The 16,274-nt window shown below is 41.6% G+C and overlaps 1 protein-coding gene across 2 annotated transcripts in view; it reads right to left on the bottom strand.

The window, feature by feature from the left end:
* Positions 1-16,274, bottom strand: part of LOC117768056 (EGF-like repeat and discoidin I-like domain-containing protein 3) — a 112,660-nt gene that overhangs the window by 40,122 nt on the left and 56,264 nt on the right. For both annotated transcript variants that reach the window (XM_034596132.1, XM_034596133.1), the window contains exons 4-5: positions 11,517-11,630; positions 1,955-2,136 (exon numbers count right to left, since the gene is read on the bottom strand). In XM_034596132.1, the coding sequence (XP_034452023.1) occupies positions 1,955-2,136; positions 11,517-11,630 (296 nt within the window). The remainder of the gene's footprint in view (positions 1-1,954; positions 2,137-11,516; positions 11,631-16,274) is intronic.

Raw genomic sequence — 16,274 nt, 5'->3', positions numbered from 1 at the left:
CCCAAATCCATTTTTGCCCCGTCTTACTATTCTCTTGTTGTGACGTACGGCTTCACTTTCTCCATCACGGTGTCACGGTGTAGTATGTTTTTCTATTATATTTGGTTTACGGTTCACTGTGCATCATGTATCTGGCAGCAGCTCGCCTCAAAGGTGGTTGTCAGCTCTTCTGTCGTCGAAGACGTGATCGCCGAGTACGACAAATGTAACAAAAGCCTGACAACATTTTTTTTACATCATACTTAATCAACTAGCTAAATAATTTACACTATAACGACTATTTATCACCATGTTGTTTCATCTGGGATTCTGTGGGAAACATGTGGGACTGAACTGAGCCCGGGAAGAGAACCGGGGTTAATTTATCTAACACGTTTCAGTGCTGGGTCGTGATGCACGACTGTTTGATCAACATAAATCCAGAAAATTGGTTCTGCTCACGTCTGCGTTCATACGCTACAGCCAGATCGTTTCAGGTGAGGGGGGGGGGGGGGGGGGTGCAGGAGCTTCAACATTATCATTTAAATCATTGCCAAATGCAATGGGACCTGGGGTGGAAATCCTGTAATACTACACATGGGAAATGAATACTCAGGATTAAGAGGCCCAGAAATAAGGGCACTGGGATCTTGGCAGGGCAGGATTTTGCGAGGACGGAAGCGTGGGATGTGACTGAAGAAATAATTCAGGATTTCTTTTTCTAGCAGCATATTGAACTCTACAGAACTTCGCTGCCAGAGGCTTTTTAAGCTGAACCGTTAGACATGATCGTATCACTGCTGATTTGGGCTCCCGGTATGTTTTAGAGTTGATTTTAAGGTCTTACTGTTCACTTTTCAGGGTTCTTTATTCCCTCTCTCTCTCTCTCTACTATCGCTAACCCTTTAGTATCCTGTGTGCTGGTTCACACTTTGCGATGCCCGGACAGACGTATTTTATCTGCTCCAGAAACCCGGCTGAAAACTAAACTGGTCCTGAGGCTCTGGAACGATCTGCTGCAAGACAATCAGATTACCTGATTCCGTAATTCCTCTAAATCGCTTCTTAAATATTTTTATCAGCAAACTATCCCTGAAGTGAGTTTTAATTTTCCCTTTTTTTAAAAGAAATATCATACAGTATATTCCAACACTGTTGTTTTGTATCAGTTTTCATTGAATTGGTTTTATGCCCTTAATGCTTTTATGTATTCTCTTTTTAAATATAATGATTTTATAACTTGTTTTATGTTGCTGCCTAGTGAGTCTCTTTATAACTTGGATTTTCTCTAAAAGGATTATTGTTATTATTTTGTCCTATTATATTGTTATTTTTATGGTTTTACAAAATTACAAGAGGCACTGGATATTTAGCCTGAATGCAATATGTGTTTTTTATTATTAAAACACGGCTATTACTGTTAATATAACTGCTGAATGTTGCATAAATGTATTAAGCAAATCTCTTGACACCACAGTGATCTGCACAACAGAATTTGCATAAGACTCGAGACTCCACTGAATAATTACAACAATGCGCCGTGGCTTCGTTTCTAGGGAACTTCTATTGCCAAACTCAACATATGACACATAGCACAGCGTACATGGTAATGCAGGTATACGGCTGTGGGCATGTCACGATTCAACGTGAAAACAGGCGATGACACTTAAACACTGCCTCACACTTGACTACACCTGCATCTGTTCTACCCCCAGCTCACTCTTATGGCTTTTTATTACCATTAAATGAGCCATTCATTTTACAGTATGTGTAATTAATTTATTCATACTGTGTAGTTTATACCCACATCAACTATAAGTAAGTGAAGAGAACTTAACATAAGTTTAATAGATATAAGTCAAACAAAACTATTTAAAGCCACAACAAACAGGAGACTAATCTATAATTAAGATGGCGCCTTGTATCTGGCCCGTGCTCAGCTCTGCGTGCCACCGGTCCCGTGTCGGTGCTTTACCTGGATCCACGGCCACCTGTCGTTCTCGGCAGCGGTCCAGGCATTGACCAGGCCCTTCTTGTTGAGGCGTGCGAAGTACGGGTACCACTTCTGCAAGCCGAAGAGCGCGCGGTGGGTAGAGGAGGCGGTTATCTGCTGGTTGGAGATTATCCCGCCCTCCATGCCCAGTGGTCCAGAGCATTCTGAGTGAAGAGAGGGAGAGATAGGGCGTCAGATGACCCTTCATACAGTACCAGCACTCAGAAATGGGTTCGACTCAGTCTATGGAATGCATACAGATTTATCAAAAATGCCAGAGAGACCACATTTTGGGAAGTCCCTCTGTCCTCCACATCTTGTGTTGTTTCTTTCTTCAGTTCCTCCCCATCAGAGTCAAAATCCTTGTTTGTCTCTGTCCCTCATCCCCCCCCCCCCCTTCTCCTTCACCTGTTCTAAAACCAGACATTAACATTAGAGCAATAACCCTTTTCTGATTCTGTTATGTTTTTTTCATAACCTCCAATGGAAACCTTTTCATCATAGGGGTCATCATCGACTCTTCTCTATCTTGCAATGTTTGCTGCTTTGATTTATCACAAGAAAACTCCTGATGTTTCTATTATGGCAAAATCCTTTGTGAGTCCGCTCTGCATTCATGCTGCCGAGGGACTGAGAGTCTGCAGCTCCATCAGTAACACAGCCCTCAGGGTTCCTCCAAAGGTGCTGAGGCGACCTCTGGACAGCATCATCCTCAAAGTCAGCGAGCTTTAAATATTGTACATGCTGCAGCATTAAAGTGGGGCACCATGCCATCGACTGAGAAATGCTGTCCTTCTTCTTAAAAGCTTGTGTTAGCCCTTAATCCTAATTGGTATGTCCGTGCATATCAAGAGCTCTTTAATAGACATACCTGTGGTGAAAGGGATTCTGGCAATGTTTATCCAGGTGAGAATTCATTACTCGGCAAAACAAGTATGTCTTTGTGTTTCAGGTTTTTGTTTTTTAAGTCTAGTGGGAAATCAAATAATAATAGCGAACGCATGAGAAAAAAAACACAGAAACAGAAGGGAATCGGGGATGCATCCATATGGTGTGTAAGATAAATACAGCACATGCCACAATATACAATTTCACTGCGGAAAATTCAAAGTCAAAAAGAGTTGCCATAGCTCCCCGAAGGAGATTTGCTCATTTACACCCAAAAGATGTGGCTTTTCTTTCAAAACATATCAGATTTTGGGAGATTTAGCCGGCAACAGGACAGATTCAATTAGGATGTGAAATGCATGCAAATTGTATACTTTACTTCCACAATTATAAACTAATTCAGCCAGAGGAAAGGCAGCGTCACTGAGGACTCCGTGGTGCCAAGAAAACAACTGGAATAGTTCAACTGCTGTTGTTTCAGTCGTCGTTCAAAACAACTGAGGGACTTTTCCATCAAAAATGAATCAGAGGAATTGACTGCAGATCCTCAGAATCCTTCAGCCTGAACAAATTGGGTTTCACAGGTGGGCAAATGCAAATGAATTTGTCTCTCAATAAGATATCAATCAAACCTTGCATTGCAATATGCAACTTGTTTCTTAAGACGTGAGGGGTGAGGGTTTGAATTCTGCTCAGGATGCACAGGCCCCCACATCATTACATTTGTTCGATAGCCCACAGTGTCTCTTAAACCTAAACAGCATCACAGCTGTGCTGAAGATGTGCTGAATTAGCTATGACAGTTTCAGTTAGGCACAGGTCAAGCGTATATGACATAAAAGCAGGCAACACTTTTTCTTTTAAAATTTATTTTCTGATTTAACATGATTGCGAAGAAAACAATATAATTCTGGAGCCTCCACGTTCTCACCTATATAACCTATTTCACCGTATAAGGAACAACTGACAGCATTCATTGTCAGTTATTTATGGTCTGAAAAAATAAAAAGATGAACAAAAATGTGACGACCATTTCCTTGTGAAGTAAAGCACAAAAACACTCCATACACAGTCTGAAGAATATTACTCAATGTTTACTGGGTGCGTTTTATGTTCTCTTAAATGTCATGACAACTTGTGTTACACAAGGAAACTACCTGAAGCAAATTCTCTGTCTGTAAAATAATGATGTTGAATATAACCCTCAAACGTACAACACAATTGAATTTATAAGCCGCTGCTTTTGTTATTGTGCAACAGTGGTAAACAGCCATTGGTGTTTATTTCAAATAGAAAGTGGAATAAAACAGAGGACACATTACATTTATAGTACTGCTTTTTGTTGATCAGCGGTGGATGTGATTCAAATTGTATCAGCCCATTTGATTTCTCCCCGTTAGTGTATGTCTGGTTATGATGGAACGGCTGCATGCGACAGCCTTAAAAATCACAATATGAGGAAAAGCTGAGGCAACGTGGAAGTGGCCAACAGAATGAGGACAAGGATCAAGTGAAGAGTTCGGCCGCGGGCGCTGCTCAGTCATGCAGGGTGAACTGCAAGTGGCCATGTAAACCAGCCTTCAGGGGACGCCTGGAGCACTGGTCATCAGAGGTCTGTGATGGCATCTTAACCATTTAGGCAAAAGACTGAACCATTTCAAATCCAGCCCTGACACGAGCAGACACACGGGGCATCAGCACACAACGAACCTGGCAGCTCTGAGAGCTGGGAGCTGACTTTCACCACACAAGAAAAAAAGCCAAGAGTAAGAGAAGAATGGAACAATGACAACAACCCCTGCACGACCTATCCAGCTGGTAACACAGTGGGGCTCTAGTCAACAGGGAGCCGGGGAGACAGTGAGTAACGTCTGAGGACAGTCCGGAGGGACCAACCGAGAAAAGAGCAACGAGTGTACAAGCGTGTGTGTCTATGTGTGTGTACACTGACAGAGATGTGTTTGTTTATTCCACTATGGTAAATCACTCTCGCTTCACTAGTTTTTCCTTGTGTGTGACTCACCGCTCCCAGACTGATGAGAGGATGGTGTAGGTGGCTGCGGTGGCCTACTGCTGAAGCTGAAAAGAAGCTGGGGGATAAACAGCTCTTTATCTTGAGACGTGGTTAAACCAGTTCAAACCAAAAGGCTTGGAGTGTGAAATTAGAACTTTCTCAAATGACATGCGTTGGATTTTGCAGTGACCCTCGCTGCATTTAGCATTTTTGCACTGGAGCCTAATCCTTGTAATTCAAAAGACAATGGATGTTCGTGTGTTTTAGTGGCTGCGAGTCGCAGATTCTGACGGGGAGTCAGGGAGAAAAAAGAAAGACGCGCTCGCTTCTCACAGGTGAGATCCTTGGATTGGTTGCATTTTCTCTTCCCACAACCGGTAATGAGCAGATGTACTTGGAGTATTCACCGGGATATGACTGCAACCATATCATGGACCAACGGAATCACCCTTAATTAATTCCTGAAAGTGAAATGGATTCCATATTTTCCTTATTACGACCTGACGTTATGCTTGAGGTGCAATGTTGCATCAGCACATTTGTCTAGATGTTCTACTTCCTGGGCGGCCCCCTTGTAAAGGTATTCTCTGTGGATGTTGTGGCAAGACACTGTTGCAAAGCTGTGGTCCTTCTCACCTTGTGGCAATGATGGACCACTTTTAACGAGCTGCCTGCCAGTCGTCCGTCAGAGCGGCAGAGGCAGCCAGCCCTCGGGCCTTGGCCTGCTGGCCCCTGAGCATACATCAGCCCTGCGACAGCACACATCACTAACACCAGCACTACGATGATGTGACAGCTAAATCCATCTCCCACAAGCCCTACCTACAGCCTAAACAAATTAGAGTCCCACTGAAATGTATGCCGGCGCACCGATCCTAATGAGCATGCAGATGAAAGAAGGGATGAGGAAAAGAATAATAAAGACACAAAACAGAAGTTCAGCCACACAACAGAGGTTCCACAGGTGACAAATGAGACTGAATTAAACGCACCGGCTTATATAATATGTAGGTTTCTGACTGTTCCAGCACATGTGAAGTTGCTTTGCAAATTGATGTTTGTAACTACAGTAAAATCTAATAAAACGGACATATGGCCATTGTGTGTTTTCATGCTCTGTGGTGGTCTACAGCCTGGAAATTAATAACTAGTGCAACCATGTGCTTAAAATAACAACATCCAACTCAAAGTGGGTGCTTTAAGGACAAGCCCAGGGTGCTGAATTATATTTTTACAGTTGTGTTCTCAATAACTGATTAATATAGAGCTTTGCTACGGCCAAGACTGCTATCAACACCTCATGGCTGCCACTTGTCAAAACATTGCACCTTGTGGCATGGGAGTGCTCTGGCTTCAAAGGAGTCCAACCCAGAGTGCTTCAGTAAATGTGGAAGCTATCTTAAGATGGATTGCTCTCTCTGGGTCAGGGGTGAGTTGCTGCCCAAAAGTGAAGGAGCTTAAGTATCTCAGGTCTTGTTTACGAGTAAGGGGAAGATGATACACAAGGTGGCCAGGTGGGTCTGTGCAGCGTCAGTAGTAATGCAGGCATTGTAACAGATCATTGTGGTAAAGCAGGAGCCGAGCCACAATGCAAAGCTATGGACTTACCGGTCGATCTACGTTCTAACCCTTACATTTGGTCACAAGCTCTGGGTAATGATTGAAAGAACAAGATCATGAATAAAAGCGGTTGGAATGAGTTTCTCCTTCGAGTGGCTCAGCTTTTGAGATAGAGTAAGAGGTCCAGTAATACGCAGGGAGCGCGATGTAGAACTTCTGCTCCTTCACAGCGAAAGGGGACAGTTTAGGGGGTTTGGGCATCTAGTCATGATGCCTCCTGGGGGCCTTCTGTTGGAGGTTCATCAGGCACGCCCAACCGCGAGGAGACACCGGGGATGGACCCAGAACTCATTGGACAGATTACATATCCCATCTGGCCTTGGAATGACTTGGGATCCCCCCCAGAAGAACTGGACAGCGTGGCTGGGAAGAGGGACATCACTACTTGACAGGCTACCTCTATAACCTGGCACGGACAAGCTGAAGACAACGGATGGATGGATGGTGTGAGGTGAACCTGGTGTTCTTCAATCAGTTTAGTTTCTGCTAAAGGCAGATGTGTAAACAATCATCTTGCCTTTAAGATGCTTTAAGATAATGAGGCTCTGGACAGCCACCACGTTTCCTCAATATTGGATCTTTAACCGCCTGTTTAGCCCGTATTAGTGTCTGAAAATGTGAACGAACGATTCCAGCGGTAACCATCACAAATGAGTTTCAACAGAAAGACTGAGGCAACTTGTTCTCAATATAATTTATGCTTCCCTGTGTATTTTACTCGTATTCATGTTGAGTTCAGACTTAATTGTCCCCTGGGGGGGAATTTGTTTTCACAGTCATTTCTGTACAATCAACACGAAAGGACACATTTCAGCAGAGGCAACTTACCGAACATCACGTGAAACATAAAACATGTACAGACAAGTCACAATTCACGGTGGTGATTTATTTTGTGCTGCGATGGTCGAGGGAACAAAGCTCCTACTGAATCAGGTCCTTCTCCATTTCAGTTTTCTGCACCTCCGTCCGGACGGCAGTAATGTGAAGTCGTGATGAAGGGGGTGGTCGGTGTCATCTGCTCTGGTGATAATGTCTCTGTCGTTCAGGTCTGTGATTTTGGTCGTGGGAAGGCCGATGATTTTAGAAGCGGTGTGTGTGATGCAGGTGGAGCAGTACAGCAGGACGGGTTGGACTGTGCATTTGTAAAGTAAATAAATAATATGTGAGTCTTTGCTGTGATCGTTTATAAATGGAAGTGATGTGTTGACCAAAGCTGAGTTTATTGTCAATATTGAGTTCAAGGTATTTGAAGAGGTCAACCTGGAGGTGGTGGTGGTGGTGGTGGTTGGGGGGGGGGGGGGGGGGGGGGGTTCAGTCCAGTGTGGGGTGTGTTTGAAGTTGAGCGATACATATGATCTTTCCTCCCACTACTCCCTTTCTATTGGATCATGGGAATCAATATTGAATACAGTGTAATTACCTCAGTAGAATAGGATCAGAACTGAAAAGGCAGGTAATGGCCTTAACCTCATGACTGCTTTCGCACAATAGCCTCACGCTGATTCCAGGTACACTACAGTACTTCTAGAAAATGTACGGCAGCTTAATCTGCAACAGTGGATATGTGTGTGTGGGCAAGTCCTGCACTCACACACTGGCTGTGTGGGCTGAAGGAACAAGTCAGAGGAGATGATGAGTTCTTGCATAGAAGTGCATTCCAGGCATTCTACCATTTTTCTGTCCACACAATATTCACAGAGGAGCAGACTGCTTCTTATGATAACACTGCGGCATTTTATACAAATGATGAATTTCAATGAGGAAAGTCTTTAGATTTTAAAGGGGCATTCCAATACTTTTATGATCAGATTACGCATCACAAGGAGCCCTGGAGAAGAATCCAAATAAAGAAGATACGTTTGAAATTACAAAGCTTTCAGCCAGCTAAAGTAGAAGCGTACAGGGCTAAAAAATAAATTCTAATCCTGATGAACCGCAGCCGTAAAACATATATCAGATTTGTCATTCACGGTAAGCAAGAGTAACCGTGATGTCTTCTCTTATTGTTGAGACTCTGGTCTGCCGTTGTTAAGCACAATGCAGGGTTTGCCAGCACTAACATTAATTGTGGGCGAGCAGAACTATTCTCAAGTGGACAAAGCCAGCAGCTCTCGCTATCAGCTGAGCATGAAGACGGGGAGACATTCAATGTGTTCAGTTGCTTTTTACATATAAAATAAGTGCACCGCAGACAGAGTGCAGATCTACTAGAGCAAACTCACAAACACATTCGTTTTTAAATAAATATCAATTTAAGTCCAGCAATTTTGAGACATTGTATTGTCGTTTTATTGCTGTCAAATAGTTGAATTTTATCAATTGAAAGAAATAAAATAAATTTTCCCAATAGAATAAAAAAACGTCCGTCATTGTCCCTTGTAATGAAATGCCCCAGTTTCTGGCAGCCTTGTCAGAAAACATACAGTTCAGTCTGAAAGTATTAGATCTGTGGTGAGTTCGGTTCTAGCCCAGTGCACTTGATTTCAAATGAAACAAACAAACAAACAAAAGGTTGAAGCAGCTCCAACCTGGCAGTATCGGGTGGTTAGCTTCTACATTTGGTGAGCAGTGGAGGACTTTCGGCCATCTTCCACCCGGGGGGGAATACGTATGTAAAAAGACTAGAGTTTCTCCACAGTTCATCTGCTGTGGAAAGAGTCAGCACTTACATCTCACGGTCATTGTTTCAATCTAATGTGCTCAAGTACTACACCAAGTCAAATCATTCATTTGGCATTTAGACTGCACTGCAACTTTGAAAACAAGCTTACTTAATGGCTGCATTATATACCGTACAAATATTACATTAAATGAGAAAAGTGGATATGAACATTTTAAAATAAATAATAGAGCTTAGTTGAATCAGGAACTATTATAGGGTGATAACATGTAAGTGCATGATGCGAGTGCATGTCCAGATGTGCCAGATGTGCCAGACGCATGATCCAAAAGGCTTTGTATTTATTTAATCATGGGTGTGTTGGGGGTGTAGCGTGCAGTGAGGCAATTTCCCATTCCCTTCAAATGCCAGGTGCACTTACACCTCGGGATATTGATGTTATAAAGATGATTTTCCAGGTAGGAAGAGTGAACGCTTCTCTGCAGAGGAGATGGTTTCACCTCGGCAAAAAACAGAGCACCTGTGCGTGTGGGTGCACTTCACACGCATCGGCCTATTACTATCGTGATGAAACATTCTGTCCTATTGACTTGAGACCGGGTTGTTGTTGTTTGTCAATCGTGCAGTCAATTTCCACTGCATCAATAAAGCAATACACCAACAATGCGTCAGACCACATCACATTCTAAAGCCAACACACCCGTGGGTGCTGAGATGGGCGCATTGCATTCACCATTTAAACAACATGGATGCTGGACCACTGAAAAAAAAAGACCACTGCATCTGAAGCTAGCCAGGCCGCTTTGCACAGAGGGCACTATAGGAGAGTGTTTTTCTCACTCACTGACCCAATCAGCCAAGCTTTACTCTCTGACTCGGCTCTTTTCCAATATCCCTCTGCATTGTATCATTCAGTTTTTGAAAGAAACGACCCCGCTTCCTCTTGCCCCAGTGCCGACGTGTTTCAAAATTGCTCCATGTAGAGGTTTAGTCTGTCGCAGAGCAACTGTGCGGCACCTGAGATAGAAGACATGATTCATTCATTTGCGAGTACCAGTGCAGGGGGTGGCTCAGAGCTCCAACTCCACTGATACATTAATCCTAATATGTTCCTCAACTGAGCAGACGAAATCCCCACAATAGCGTAATAAACAAATGAAGCCCCTCAGAGCTCTCGAGCATCGTGGAGAAAAGAAAGCCAATTCTGATAAGACAGAAGCTCTCTCTCTTCTCTGTCTCCATAAAGCCACGGGGCGAAAATGAAATGACGGCTTGTCTGCGCAAAGTGACTTCTCAGCATCCAAATATGTAGATTCAGTTTTTTTCATCATTGTGCTTCAGGATTTATTGTGATGTCTTGTGAACATGCAGAATTCAAAGACCTTTTCAAGATAGTTTTCTTATTACACAAATATAAATAGAATATGTGATTTTTTTATTATATTGATGATGTTTGAATAAATAGACGGCGCATACTTTTGCATATGTTGTATTGCCCAGATCTCATATTCATGTTGTAGAGCTTAAACATCAGTTTCAAAGAATCAGAGTAATTCTGTCTTTTTTGCTGATGACAGATCTCAGTGGAAGGATTTCAGGTTAATATGCCCTTGATTCACAAAGCATTGCTTGAAAAGTAAAAACTAAAATTTCAAACAAACAATAAACTATTATAATCCTGAATATCGTTTATTCAATATGTATTTTCAGATATAATAAAGAAAGGATCATTGCATAAATGGTGGAGATTCTTCCCAATTCAGTACAGAAAACCCTGAAGTACTAATAAAACAAACCTTTTCAATCTTTTTTTTGGAAAGACTCTATATAAAATATTGTAAATTTCTACTTTCATTCTCTATCTGAAACATATTTTTACCTGGAACGGTACAAAGTGAGCACATGGCGCCTCTTACACTGTGCACATGCAAATTTCAATCCTCTTAACTCGATTATCATCCTTCCACCCATCTGACTCCTTTATTAACAATAAGCAGCCTGGATTTAATGTACAGTTTTCTTATGGCCTTTTTTTAAAAAAAACATCTGGATAGTGCTGTTAACAAGTCAAGATCAATTGTGGGTATAGGCAACAGAAAATCTATAATAATAATAACGCATGTAATAAAATGCATCCAAAAGCAAATAACTGTCCTCAAGACTCAATACACTTGTATGACCTACTTGAAAGTTTTAATCAGAGGTTAATTCACGGTCCACTGAAGCATGGTTAGATGTTCTTTGTGGGACTTAGCAGCAAACTGTCTGTAATCGATCAGTTTGCTTGGCTCAATCCATCCACTGTGCAATTACCTGCAGTGACAGGTGCCCCGTTTGAAATCAGTGGGAAGCTGTAAAAGAGTTAAAAGACAAACATTAAAAGAAGAAACACGAGCACTTACTGTATTGACAGTTCCTCCCCATGTACTCCCCCGGGCACTCGCAGGAATAGTTGGCAACCAGATCCGTGCAAATGCCGCCGTTCTTGCATGGGTCCCTCTCGCATTCGTTAATATCTGAAAGAGCCAGAAACAAAAGAAAAGGTGCATTCATTTATTTGAAACAGGCTCAGGCAATTAGAAAGACCCCATCCTCATTAGAATGCATTGGTAAGGAGCACATATTGAATTTTCCCTGTGAAGCTCTCACAAAGACACTGGTTTCTTGAAAATCATAAATCAGATAGCTCCTTGGGAGACCATTAATGCTTCAATACAGGTCCCAGGTACAGGTTCTCAAGTGTTAAGAACAATTAACCCAGTGCACTTTGCATGTACTTTAAAGAATTATCATATACTTTCCAGTGGTTTACAGAGTGGAGCCTATAGACACCATTCTTACTCAGTTCTGCAGTTTGCTTGGCCAGTTACAGATATCTTGGCGTAAAAGTAATAATATATCAACAATGGGTTTGTGAGAATTAAAAATTAAAATTGATGGGACCTATTATAAAATGTATTATGGGGTTGCAGTCCTGTGTTGGTGCTAAAAAACAATTGTTAAATTGCAAATAGCAATAGTCAATATGATACATTTTCCCTGACAGGGAGAGGTCGACTACGGGGCTAAACAGAGCATATACGGTCATTCAAAAATGTGCAACTGTTCACATGGAATTTAGCCAAAGCAGAAGAAATATAAAAAAAATATTATTCTTATGTCAGAGAAGCCTTTGAGGTCGGACAATATACTTCCTCAGCGGAGAAAACTTGTTTTCCTTCCTTTCCTCTCCAGACAGGACAGAAGTCTTTAACACCTTTTTGCCTTTATTTCATTTAACAGTTATTTAATTATTGGATTATTGGATTATTATTGGACAACTACATACCTACACTAAAGTTAAGAATAGCAATGGCACCACTGACAATATTTTTGCAATGCAACGAACACCCATCAGTGTCTTTACTCAAGTATTACAGAGACAGAGCAGATAAAACGATTAATATGATCAATTGTCACGGGAATATCATCTACTCTACAGCCACCTTTGCTCTGTAAATGCTCTCTGAAGCTGCTCTCCTCTGATTGATTCATCTAACCAGTTAGAGAGGGTGACAGACCCCCAACCCCCCCCATCACACCAATTTGCACGCTCCTCTATTAAAGATACAGATAAGGGAAGAGGAGATTACAGGGATAGTTTAGAAGGGGAGGGTGGGAGGGAGTGGGGTGAACTTTTGAGCGGTTTTTAACGGATTTCTAATGATTTCCAAACTTGCCTTTGGCAGCTGTGCGACTTTTAATCCTCTAAAAAAAAAAAATCATCTGTGACTCCTATATTTTGGCGTCATGAATATGTTAGCAGGCTTGAGATTTAAAAAGCTTCAGAAAGTGAAACATGATTAAAGTAAGTCTGTTATGGTGCTAAATCTCTCTGAGGGTTCTTCAATTAAATCTGTGATAGTCACTTGGGCATATTTGTAATTTCTATGAATGTATCTGTTTTTCGTCGAATGTCTCTCGATCCAGGGAAATACAGTCATGGTCGTCACATAATGGTCACTGAGGTACTGTGACTACAAACAATAGCTTTTTTAATCTGCAGCAGAGCGGAATACCGAAAACAGAAATAAATGAAAAGAGCGAAATAAATTGCGGGAGAGAGGCACAGAGAGGAAGTGAGAAACGTTTTGTGATTCACCAAAACTTGCCATGACCCATGAGACGACTTCATCCGTGTGAAAAGATGTTTGATGAATTTGAGCTGTGAACGTTTCCCAAAAGATGATAAAGACAGACAAGGTCAAAACCTTATACATGTCTGGACCATACTCTGCAAAGATGGACGACATGACAGTTCCCCCATAAGTGAAGCCAAAGCTTTCTGATCACGCTCTGTTGGCTGTCTGCAGTATAGGTCATATATCCTGCCTCCTGCATGTAAGCAGATGGGACATGGGCCAAACTAAAAAGTCAAAGTAGACATAACATTTTTTTTCTCGAAGATGGTAATTCAAGGTTGTTTTTATCACATGTATAAATGTCAAAGTTCTAATTTTGTTTGGTTTTAATTTATGTAATGCTATAAAAATGGGGTGTGTAGGTGTATACAGTATTCTCAAACAGCAGATTCCCCAAAAAAAGCTGTTCTCGTGTGCACATTTGTCTGTTTCTGCTGTTACACAATGGAAGTGAAACACAGCTCATTAAGACGACATGTTACCTAAAAGTCACAAGACATGTCCATGATCCTGCTGAGCATAATCCTAATAGACTAATTCATGTGAGAAAGGTCAGGGGAAGTCTGATCTTGTGCTCCCGTGGCGTGTTAGTGGCTCTACTACAGAAAGCAGCGGAGGCTTGTACAAAAAGTGGAAAAGCAACTCGTGGACACTAACGTTTGCAGAGTCAAAACAAGGCTCGCTACAAGGCCTCAATCTCAATACATCAAATAATGTACATGAAGAAAAAGTAAAATACCGAAGCGGCAAATGTGCTGTAGCTCATCATGTGTTGGACAGATTAAACAACATACATGTACGAGCCAGCATGTCCTCTTGTGGCTGAGGAAGGACAACAACAGATCAGATTTTCACAGTTAGCCCTAAAAATGGGCATTAAGTCATTAAAGCCCCAATTCACAGTTCCTGTCACCATCTCCCTGAAATTACATCAGCGTTAGATCAGAATTTGTCTACAGCTCTCGGGGGATCATGCAGTCAACCTGTAAGTAATGACTGATGCCGAGGGAGCTATATTTATGACCACGTTCCACTCCACTGTTTACTCAACCTAATTTCTGTGCGTAAGATCGCACTGTGATTTGTTCTACAAATGGTGAATACACATTTCTGTTTCCACTGTCAATGGTGGTGTATTAAAAGATAGAAAGGCAAGTTTTACCTGGTTAGTAACTAAGAATGTTGTGTAAAAAAATATTTTAGTTTATTTTTGTAGCAGAATTAGTTTTCTCCTTATTTAGTTACAAAATCAATCTTATCGATGGATTATAAGATTATACATTTTAGGTTCCAACCCTAACCCTATGCCATCCCTTACTCCTTATGACCAACATGAGAAGCAGTGGCTTGTATGTCTGCCGTCTTTACAGATATTGTCCAAAATAGGAAAAACAGAATAAGAATGAAGAAGCTCCAATATGTTCTCAGATGCTGAATGTGTACTAACATAATTCACTGCAGAGACTCAATAGAAAGTAAATATGTACACAAAGGATTTCATGTTCTTAGTCAAAGAAAAATGATTCCATGATATTTGAATAATCTGACAATAAGTATGAAAGGAAGGAAACCACTGTGAACAGCATTACAAAATCGGACTCACCTGATGTATGTTATTTCATGAAATTGAATGAAACTGTTCAAATTGAAATGCCTGTGTCGTAGCTTATGCTTCTGTTTAAACTGTAACTGTGCTTTGATGAGCTATTACAGATCTAGAAACAGCCGGCACTTCAAATAGCGAACAAGAAACTAGCCTCCTACTGACAACGTATTATTTGCACACAATGAAAAAAACAACCACTTGTCACAAGGACACATCGAGGAAACATGATTATGGGAGATAGCTGCAATCACTGAGGAGTTCTTGTTTTAATTATTTAGAGTTTGAGGGGTCTTACAATCCTGTTAAGTGCCATTGCTAAAAAAAACTAAAAAAAACTGATAAAGAACAAAAATGACTGATCCATATTCAACAATTCAGCTTTTCAGTTATTTTAATGATTGTAATCCCCAACGACCACTTATTGTTATTAACTATGACAACAACAATTAAAATGGGATTGGAATTTTGAGTACAGCGGGACAACATAAACATCATTCATACTGTCACAGCAGGGTGATGTGGGTCTTAAGTAATTGCCTGAGTGTAACACTCAAATGAATATATGATATTAAAGCCACTTGTTAACATTGAGAAATATAGAATTCAATCGAGTAACTTATCTGTTGATAAGTAAACAAATGCTTCAATAAGAAAATCCTAACATGAACGACAAAATGGTGCTGTAGCTTTTAAATGAACAGTTAAGACTTGAATGTATGTGAACAGTATGTCCCCTATAGAGTCTGTTTCCTTATGTGTCATAGGGGTCAGAATAAAAGAAAACAGATGCATCCTCAGCTCATTCTGGCCCCATGAACCGCTGTTACTTCACCACCGCAGCCGTGCCCACACCAGATATTAATTCTGTTGTTAACCTCTCAGTTCACATCCTGCTTTGTCTCCACCACTGGATTCAAAGACAGGGGTGAGCCGAATGGGCGAAGCCACTCAAACAGCCTGAAGCGCAACATACCACAGAGAGGAGAAAACAGCGTCATCCCATCGTGCGGTTTGCCCCCCTTTTATGAGAGGCCATCAGCCCCTGGGAGATCAGCACAGGGAAAGTGAGACTTAAAATTGGTGTATTGCGAGTAAATCAGGTGGGAAAAAGGGGATTACTTCGGGGAATGCAGTTAATCCACTCGGTAAAAAAAAAAAAAAAAGTAGAGGAGAAGGTAGAGGGGGGAGCCGGGAGAGGATGGGGGGGAGAGAGAAACTGTGAAAGAGCGAGAAAGAGGAGGACGGAAGGAATAAACAGAGATCGGAATGTGTGCTAGCCCGTTGGTTAGGTAAATAAGCTCCACTTACACAACCTCTTTAACGCAGTCACAGTCATGTGTCCAAGGTGTTTCCCCCCCCCCCCGATAAAAGCC

The sequence above is a fragment of the Hippoglossus hippoglossus genome, chromosome 9 (genome assembly GCF_009819705.1).
Source record: "Hippoglossus hippoglossus isolate fHipHip1 chromosome 9, fHipHip1.pri, whole genome shotgun sequence".
Taxonomy (NCBI): Eukaryota; Metazoa; Chordata; class Actinopteri; order Pleuronectiformes; family Pleuronectidae; genus Hippoglossus; species Hippoglossus hippoglossus.
Note: the sequence above shows the minus strand (reverse complement) of the source record. Positions and strands in the feature narration are given on the sequence as shown.